The sequence below is a fragment of the Octopus bimaculoides genome, chromosome 3 (genome assembly GCF_001194135.2).
Source record: "Octopus bimaculoides isolate UCB-OBI-ISO-001 chromosome 3, ASM119413v2, whole genome shotgun sequence".
Taxonomy (NCBI): domain Eukaryota; kingdom Metazoa; phylum Mollusca; class Cephalopoda; order Octopoda; family Octopodidae; genus Octopus; species Octopus bimaculoides.
This window is the reverse complement of record NC_068983.1, coordinates 10,468,433-10,478,365: the sequence shown is the minus strand read 5'-3', so window position 1 is coordinate 10,478,365 and position 9,933 is coordinate 10,468,433. Positions and strand designations below refer to the sequence as shown.

General features: G+C 38.2%; 1 protein-coding gene across 1 annotated transcript in view; it reads left to right on the top strand.

Moving 5' to 3' along the window:
- LOC106884375 (uncharacterized) overlaps positions 1–9,933 on the top strand; it is an 11,353-nt gene that overhangs the window by 746 nt on the left and 674 nt on the right. The window contains exons 2-4 of the mRNA XM_052966825.1: positions 5,420–5,478; positions 7,043–7,078; positions 8,435–8,494. Coding sequence (XP_052822785.1) covers positions 5,420–5,478; positions 7,043–7,078; positions 8,435–8,494 — 155 coding nt within the window. The remainder of the gene's footprint in view (positions 1–5,419; positions 5,479–7,042; positions 7,079–8,434; positions 8,495–9,933) is intronic.

Below are 9,933 nucleotides of genomic sequence, written 5' to 3'. Positions count from 1 at the left end.
TATATATATATATATATATATGTGGCATTCTTTCGGTTAATGTTATATGTCTGTATGTGCGCGTGTAAAGCTATGTGCCTGTTTGAGGTGTGTGTGTAAACAGTAATTCTACGGTATAGCATTCACATATATATATATAAGAAAATATAATAATTATTTCAAATTTCAGCAGAAGGCTAGTAATTTTTAAGGGTAGGGGATTAGACTGCATTATTTCAACCTCGTTACTTGAGTGGTACTTTATCGACCCCGGAAAACAAAGTTGACATCGGAACGTAAAGAACCGAAAAAATACTGCCAAGTAATTTTTCCCGAGTCCTAGTAGTGAATTTTCTCACTAGTCCCTACTGTATTTAAAAATAAATTTCATTTTCTAAAATTGTGTGTAATGGCAAAAAGTTTAGGAGAACAGTCGAGCATAAAAACTACTTAACTAGTACTTTTATTGACTCGGGATTTGAACTCAGAATGTAGGATTTGAACGCAGAACTAAAAGAGCCAGAACAAACGAAGATTTTACTCCGTCAGGGACTCGAATGTATATAAGCCCCAATATATATTCCACTTCATAAATATACAGTCTCGGGAATATATTTATGAAATGTTATTTTTCTTACGTCATGTTTAAATTTACCGCTTTAGAGTCCCTTTCTCCTTTGATAGTTGTTATGCCCCCAGTCAATCTTGATTGAGCAGATCCTTGCATGAAGATATTCAAGACATGACCATCTCGCATTTTTGAATATCAGAACCTACATTGTTCAAAATATCCTTCGTTTTCCTTTTTAAGATCACAGAGTATGATTTGAGTTAAATTTTAGCTGGTATTTTTAGCAGGTTGAGCGTTTAGGTCCCATCGTTATCTCTTTCTCTATTTAGTTATAAAGTTGCTAAACTTTCTCAATTGTTTGTGAACCTCTTTTTCCCCACTGAAAATGTCTTGTTTTCTTTTAATAACAATTAAGTTATGAAAATTTTTACCCCCATCACCCATTTTTTGCCTTCGTTTTCATTCTTACAATACGCTATCATCTATTGTATTAAAATGAATGAATCGATAAAAGTAAGCATGAAACGTTCGCTTTCGTTTTTGCGACGAAGGCTTCTTATTATGTAGTCGCTCGACCTTTTGAAACAGCAGCCAAACCCCCATCAGATCACTCCCTACCGTCTTAAATAATGAAGGGACGCATTAGAAAATGCAGTTGTATGTTCCTCTAAAGCAGTGGTTCTCAACGATTTTTTTGACTATGGTATCCTTTTGATTCCTATTTTACTTAACTGCACCTCCGTTCATCATAGCCATTCAATGTTTAAAAAATTCTATTATATTTTTATAATTAAATATTATTAAGAACTGTTTAAAATACTGTTAAAATATTTTGTGTATTGTACAAGTATAACTTATTTAATACACATTAATTTTTACAAGAAAATCTTATATGGGCCCTGGTTGAGAACCACATCTCGAAAATGACGCTATGGGCACCTTATGGAATGCTTTTGGCTGAAATGGGGACAGTAGTAATATCTAACAAGAGTAGTAGTGTAAGATGTTGTTGACAGTTCCTTCTACCTCAAACTTTGACATGATCATTTTCATCAGGGATGGTAAAACCTCTTCGGGAAGAAATTTTGTCTGCTTTCAAATTTGAATCTGCAGTGTCTCTTTAGACCTATAGAAGCAGCAGTTTAACCATTACGCTCATCATCTTCATTCGTTTTCCGTGCTGGCATGTGTTGGACGGTTTGAGGTCTAACCCTAACCATTTGGTTCTGGTTGTGATCCCATTGCTTGGCACCTTAAGCATGTATTGTAACTGTAGCCACAGGCTAACCAATACCTTGTGAGTGGAGATGTATGTATGTGTGTGTGTGTTTATGTGTTTGATACAACACTGTTGATTAGTAAAAAAGTAATGATGTGTTGCAATGTCTAATTTGACAATTCAATAAAGACTGAAGTAAATAGTTTAGAAATGAGCTACAAAAAAACTCTTGAAAGTAACGGACTCATGGACACAGCCCAAAAATTGAAACCTTCAAAAGAACATATGACAGGCTTCCACACAGTTTTTATCTACTGAATTTAATTTGTAAATCTTTAATTAGATCAGAACTATGGTGAAAACACTTGTCTGAGGTGCCAAGAGGTGGGACCTAACCTAAAACCTTATGGTTTTGAAATAAACAACCTCTTTACTCTTTTACTTGTTTCATTCATTTGACTGCGGCCATGCTGGAGCACCGCCTTTAGTTGAGCAGATCGACCCCGGGACTTATTCTTTGTAAGCCTAGTACTTATTCTATCGGTCTCTTTTGCCGAACCGCTAAGTTACGGGGACGTAAACACACCAGCATCGGTTGTCAAGCAATGCTAGGGTGACAAACACAGACACAACAGGCTTCTTTCAGTTTCCGTCTACCAAATCCACTCACAAGGCTTTGGTCGGCCCGAGGCTATAGTAGAAGACACTTGCCCAAGGTACCATGCAGTGGGCTTGAACCCGGAACCATGTGGTTGGTAAGCAAGCCACTTACCACACAGCCACTCCTCCGCCTATGTAGGATTCTTTTAAAATATGAAACTGGATTATTTTATTTATTTCATAAGAGATAAAGGGTCATTTGGTTGACTCACTCACCAATGCACTATAATCACTGACCCACGGACACACTTTCTCTTCTATCTACTATACGAATAGCCTCTGCTTCTCTGGACTACAAAGATATACATGACGTAATGCATGTCTTCCACCTTCTCCTCCAGTCACTCTAATTGCATTACAGTCCAGATTCCTGTATACTAAATACTTACCTAATTCTTTCATCCCAATGTTGCAGCCCTATGGAATTTCCTCCTCTTCTACAGGGTTTTCCTTCAGACATCAATCTTCAGATGGTCAAACTTAACATCAGCCCCTTCAGTTTCGTCAGTCTGGAATGAACACTGTTCTTTCTTGATTAATTGACCTCCCCCGCTACCTGCTAAACCCTTTTTGGACTTATATACTTCTGGAACAGTTTTCTTATCCATGTTTTCCTGCTGAACAATTAATATTGATTGACAAGAAAAGCTTAAAACTGGTCTGACTTCACCCAATTATTTTGATCTTTTAGTCTGAGGAAGTCTAAAACGGTCTTCAGCTCAAATATTTTCAGGTTTTGAAACAGAAGGTCAGCTTTTGTGAAAACGGTTGGCTGGGTGAATAATGATGGGTTATCCATCAAAGATTTCTACAAGCTTTTATTCAGGAGGGAAAGTAGTGCTAATGACCCTTCACAGGGCCTCTGCGACTAGTGGGAGAGAGAGAGAGAGAGAGTGTGTGCATCCTCAAACTAGAGACGTAACCTGAGGTGTTTGCAACACAGTGTATCCACTAAAGGCACTGGAGGTGCTAGGTAGTGGCATTAAACTAGGTAGCATAATGACAAGATTACTGAAAATTGACAGAGATATTCAGTGTTGGTTGTGTGTTATTCATGAGTTGTAGAATTGTAGTGTTATTCGATGTTATGTCTTCATTGTAGTGTGTTTGTGGACGTCAACATTCATTAAAGAATGCACAAACTTGGCGAACCCAGATCAAGTTAGGCGTTTCAGAATACAGGGAGATAACAGCATTGATTGTTACAAGATTTATCTCCTCTTTGATAACGAAGCTTAAGATTAAGATTTCTCGACTTAACGAAGTTAATTTGATAATAATAAACATCACGTTGGTTTGGTTGTAATCTCATAATTTTGAATCAGGAGTTCATAATTTACAAACCGTGATAGAGTAGGTTAACTTTAAGGCCCTTTGATTCCAGGTTTTGTTTCCATTCCTGGAATTTCTTCTCCAATTCTGCTAAAGATTCTGCAAAAAGGGCAAGGTCATCAGCATATAGCAGTTCCCACAGGCACCCAGTCTTGAATTCCTCTGTTATGCCCTGGAGGACTATACTGAATAAGAGTGGGATGAGAACTGAGCCCTGGCGAACCCCTGAACATTGAATTCATCACCATATTCATGGCCAGCTCTCACCTTACTGACTGCACCACTGTACAGCTCTAACAAGCCACTCCTAACCTCCTTAGAGACCACCATATAACAGAGCGGGGAACTCTGTCGAAAGCTTTCTCCTGGTACAATGGCTTACTTTTGGTCAAGTACTTTTCCTGCAGCTGTCTCACTAGAAAGATGGCATCTGTGGTACTCTTCCCAGGTACAAAACCAAACTGTAGTTCATCTAGTTTAATTCCATTTTTAATCAGTTGAGCTATAATCCTCTCAGTAATTTTCATGACTTGGTCTAGCAGTTCAATACCTCTGTAGTTGTTTCTGTCTAAGGCATCACCTTTACCCTTGTAGCAGCCAACTATAATGCTACTACACCAGTTATTGAGGATGGTGCCTTCCTGAATAACGTAATTAACTATACAGGTGACTAAGCTGTATCCTACACCACCAGAAATTTTAATCATCTCGGCAGTGATTCCTGATGGCCCAGGGGCTATCCCTGTCTTCTTGTCTTTAATTGCCTTATCTATTATGCTGCTATCAACTCTGATGGCTGGTCCCTCAATTTGTTTGATGTTTGGTAAACTCTCCTTCTCCCATTCATTTTCTATGTTTAGTAACCGTTCATGGTGACACTTCCATGCATCTTTCTTCTCTGAGTTGTTAAGTGCAAGCATACCGTTATCCATTCACACACATTTCTCACCTACCACATCACTATTTCCTCTGATACCATACTTTGCAATCCTGTTCACCTCACACCTCTGATCCTCACATTGTAGGACATTTGCGAACCTCTTACCTTCAGCTATTCCTTTTGCTATGTATACCTGACGCCTAACTACTCTTTTGGCTACCTGATATAATTCTCTGCTTCCACTGTTTTTCCAGTCTCTCCTGGCTTGTCTTTTTGCTTTTATAACACTGTCAACCTTGCTCCACCACCATGTCACCCTTGGTCTAGCCGGGACTCTGCACCAACCACAGATTTCATCCATAGCCCTCAGTAGATTGTCCTGCAGGAACTTCCAGTTATCCCCAACTCTTTCTCTCTTTCATCAAAAGCTCCCATTAGTAAATCTCTAAATTTTTGTCTTGTAATATAATTCAAATTTCTTGATTCATTATATTAACATCCACTTTTCTGATCATATTTATGAAATACATGGTTCATATTTTTTAATTATTGAAAAAAAAAAATTATGCAGGATTTAGTTAAATAACACTTTTCCATTATTATTCAGGAACATAATTAAAAAAAAAAATTTCTTTCATAAATTATAATGGACAGTTTAATTTACTGATCAATATTAAAATTTGAGGTGTAGTATGATAAAACCAGGACCAATTGAAAGCTGTATGATGTCGAAAGATATTTTTGTCTTGTGTTATTTGATCTATGTTTCTCTTTTCAGAAATTTATTGAAAAGAATTCACTGTTGCAATCTTTGAAAGACAAAATCATATCATCCGAGTAAGTAAATACTGGTTTCTTTTTCTTGGACACCAGGTTTTAAGGTTTTATAGTAGATGGGAAATGGGATATAGTACATGCATTTCTAAAAAAATTATGTCAGTACTTTCCAACTTGTGTAATGCAAAATTATACAGGTATGATACAACATTATCTTTGGTTAGAATATTTTATCTTCGATCTCTTACAGTTGTGGATCAAAATTAAACAACGATTATCTAATTGGACCTTTTGATTTGCACCTGAATCCACAATATGTTCTATTTAACTGTTATATGATGTTTAATATTTAAGAAAAGTATAATAATGAGGGTGTGGTCAATTCAGTTAACTACACTATCATCCATATGTACTCAATATGGGCTGGTATTTACTTTATTGACCTTAGAGGGATGAAAGTCAGAATCAACTCTGACAGTGTTTGAAACAGAAACTACAAAAGCCACACCTTTTAGAATTCGAACTTCTCCTCCCCATGAATTAAAAGAACAAATAAAAAAACTAATTAAGACTTGGCTTAACTGTTATTAGTAGACAAGTGATCAGTTTGCAAAATCAATAATTATTATAGTGCCAATATAGTGTGTGTGTTAATGAATTTTTTTTCATGAGCCCAAAGACTCATAAGGCCAGACCTTAGCCTAGTTTCTGTTGTGTATAAATGACTGAGACTGCAACACTCCTCACTGAATAGGACGTTGGTCTGTTATAGGGGTTAACTTTTGAGCTATTGGTTGAAATCATTTTATGACTGAGTGGACTGGTGGAATGAAGTGTTTTGCTTAAGAACACAACATACTATCTGGTCTGGAAATCAAAACCATGATCTTATGAATGTGATTGCAACAGTCTAACCACCAGGCCACATGCCTTCAAGAATATATATACTAAGTATCTAAATACAAACTTGGTACCAGTTCAAATATGCTTGAGGCATATTCGAACCTGCAATAAAGCCATCCATTATGTTACAGAGAAAATTTCTTGCTGTTGACAAATTGGTGTAAGTACACCAATTCAGCTTGCTGTACCATCTGACCAGACTGTGGGATGCATACATTTCAGAGTAGTTATTTCCTCTTTAGCCACAGAAACCAGACAAGATGGCAATGCAAGCTGACACAAGAGACCGTATTTTTCTTATGATATTCCTGTTATCGTTCAATGACTGGTAACACCCTGAGCTGAATCATTGTATTTACACCCATTTGTCAACAGTGAGAAATTTTCTCCATGAGAAAACACAGCGAATTGCTTTCTTACAAATTTGAATATGTCTCAAGCATATTTGAACTGTTAGCAAGTTTGTATTTATCTACATCACTGCCTAATGCTGTCACCCCATACTAAGTGTCTGTATATATTTTGACTTGCTGCAGAATTAGGCATACGAAGGAATCGAAACCACAATCTTATGATCATGATGCTGACTCCCTAACCACTAAGCCACGTGCCTCCACACACTAACATGATAGCTTTAATCTAAAAGAAAATCATTTTTGAATTTTTTGTTTTATATATTTTTTATTCTAGTACTTGTAATTTTTTTCTCTCTTTTTTTCAGTAAAATCATGAAGCTACTTCAGACCAAGACAAATGATATCCTTTATCTGCTTTTTGAGATAATATCACATTGTTTGCTTTTTAATTTGCTGTATGAATTATTCATGTCTGTTTGTGGTTATGTGCATGCATGTACATACATGAACATATATAAAGTAGGTGCATTTAGATTTACAAATTGGAGAAAAAAGTACTCAACATGTTATGCAGAGTGAATGTGTGTGTGTCTATATATCTTTTATCTTGTATCTCTTACTTGTTTCAGTCATTAGACTGTGACCACGCTGGAGCACCACCTTGAGGAATTTCAATCAAATGAATCAACCCCAGTATTTATTATTTTTTTTATGTCTGGTACTTATTGTATTGGTCTATTTTGCCAAACTGCTAAATTATGAGAATGTAAACAAACCAATACTGCTTGTCAAGTTGTGGTGGGGCACAAACACAGGCACACACATACATGACGGGCTTCTTTCAGTATCCTTCTACCAAATCCACTCACAAGGCTTTGGTCAGCCTAAGGCTATACTACAAGACACTTGCCCTAGGTACCTCGCTGTGGGTCTGAATCTGGAATCCTGCAGTTGGGAAGCAAACTTCATACCACACAGCTGAAAAAGTTACCCACCCCATAATTGTTATGGTGCTCGAGCTTTGTGAAATATTATGCATGGAACCTGAGTACCAAATTGACTTTGAAAGCTTTTTGCTTTTGTATTATTTTTCAGTTTCAGGTGTATCTATCTACCTGTCTTATTTCTTTATTGCCCACAAGGGGCTAAACATAGAGGGGACAAACAAGGACAGACAAAGGGATTAAGTCGATTACATCAACCCTAGTGCGTAACTGGTACTTAATTTATCGACCCCGAAAGGATGGAACGCAAAGTCGACCTCAGCGGAATTTGGACCCAGAACATAACGGCTGCCGAAATACCGCTAAGCATTTCGCCTGGCGTGCTAACGTTTCTGCCAGATCGCCGCCTGTCTGTTTTCCTACACACGCATGCACACACACACACAACACACACAGAGCAATGTTTAGAAAATGTAGGATTGTGTAAAGGTAATAAATGGAATAAGAATTCTAACATATTATATTTTGTGATTTTTAGAAATATAATTATATGGTATTGTTGTTTTTGGTGTTACACAAACTGTTGTGTTCTGTTCACTAGCGTAGCTAGAGTGTGTGCCACCCCCAGACCCCACAAAGACCATATATTACCTACAACAGAATGAAAAGTGCTGCCCAAGGTGGACCGCCCTTATAGCCCCACTATGTTTGTGGTTCTATTTTTACCATGTTATTGTGTTCGTCCTGAGCTAAAACTTGGTTTGGTTTTAAAAATGTCTTTACCAATTAAGATAATCCTTAACAGTTTTCACAGTCAGCATTTCTTAAGAAAAAGTTGCAGAATTTAGCCGAGTGTTTAAAGCAAAAAGAAAGGTTTGTATGATATAATATATTTAACTGCGTTTTATTTGTGCTGTTTCTGTAATTATTTTTTTCTGCTAAATCTCATTTGCATGAAAGACTTGATGTACTGGAGCATGGCAAGCTATATAAGTAGCCAAGCGGACGGGGTATGGAATAGTTGCAGGTTTATATGCCATCCTTGATGCTGGGCTCTGTTGTACCATAGATGAAATATGAACCCTTGGTTCTCTACTTACCTGGCAGTAGTAGAGCAATTCCTGATGCCAACCATGTTACAGTGTGGATTAGATGCTTTTAATGTGGCGCCAGCACTGGCAGAGTAACCAAGTAACTCACAAGACAAGGAATTATGAGAGGGGCAGGGCATTTGTGTTAGAGGATGAAAGTTAGTGTAACGAAGAGACAGAAGCAGGTGTCTTGCCACAACAGAGGAGTCATTTGAGGAGGTATCAAATGAAAGGTTAGAGTGTAATAGGGAAATAGAGAGGCAGAAATGTCTTGCTATAGAGGAGGCACATGGTTACCCAGAGAGAGAGAGAGAGAGGTACAGAAAGAGGCCAGAAACAAGTGTGCTGATATAAAGGTGATACTTGGTTACCTAGTCAGAGGATAAACAAGAGAAGGAGAGAGAGAGAGTGACCAAAGGGAATGAGCGGGAGTAGGAAACAGCAGAAGAGAGATGGTGTGGTGTTACTCACAAGTAACAGGAATATGAGCATAGAACCTGGTTAGGAAAGTGGGGAGCGGTGATACAGTGAGCATGGCAGTGTGGTCAAGAAAGGGGATTGGAAAGCAATCATGATGTATGAGGAGGAAATGTGAGGAAGAGAAAGATGCAATTAGAAAAGGAGTTATTGTTTGATTTCTTAGAGTAGAGAGGGTGAGAAGTGTGTTGTTACATGTGGGTGGGACACAACTCTTCTAGCACTCAGTTTTATGGACAGGTCTTCCCTAGGAAGACCAAACATCCCAGTCTACTGTCATTTCCTCCATGAGCCCCAACATATAATCTGGTAACATATCCATGCTGGCATAGATGGACAAGATTTTTTGAGGCAGTGTTTCGTAGCCGGATGCTCTTTCTCATGTCAGTTCTTCTTACTTACCACTTCATCATCATCATCGTTTAACGTCCGCTTTCCATGCTAGCATGGGTTGGACGATTTGACTGAGGACTGGTGCAACCGGATGGCTACACCAGGCTCCAATCTAATTTGGCAGAGTTTCTACAGCTGGATGCCCTTCCTAACACCAACCACTCAGAGAGTGTAGTGGGTGCTTTTACGTGTCACCCACACGAAAACGGCCACGCTCGAAATGGTGTCTTTTATGTGCCACCCGCACAAGAGCCAGTCCAGGGGCACTGGCAACGATCTCACTTGGCTTGCCGGGTCTTCTCACGCACAGCACATTTCCAAAGGTCTCGGTCAGTAGTCATCGCCTCGGTG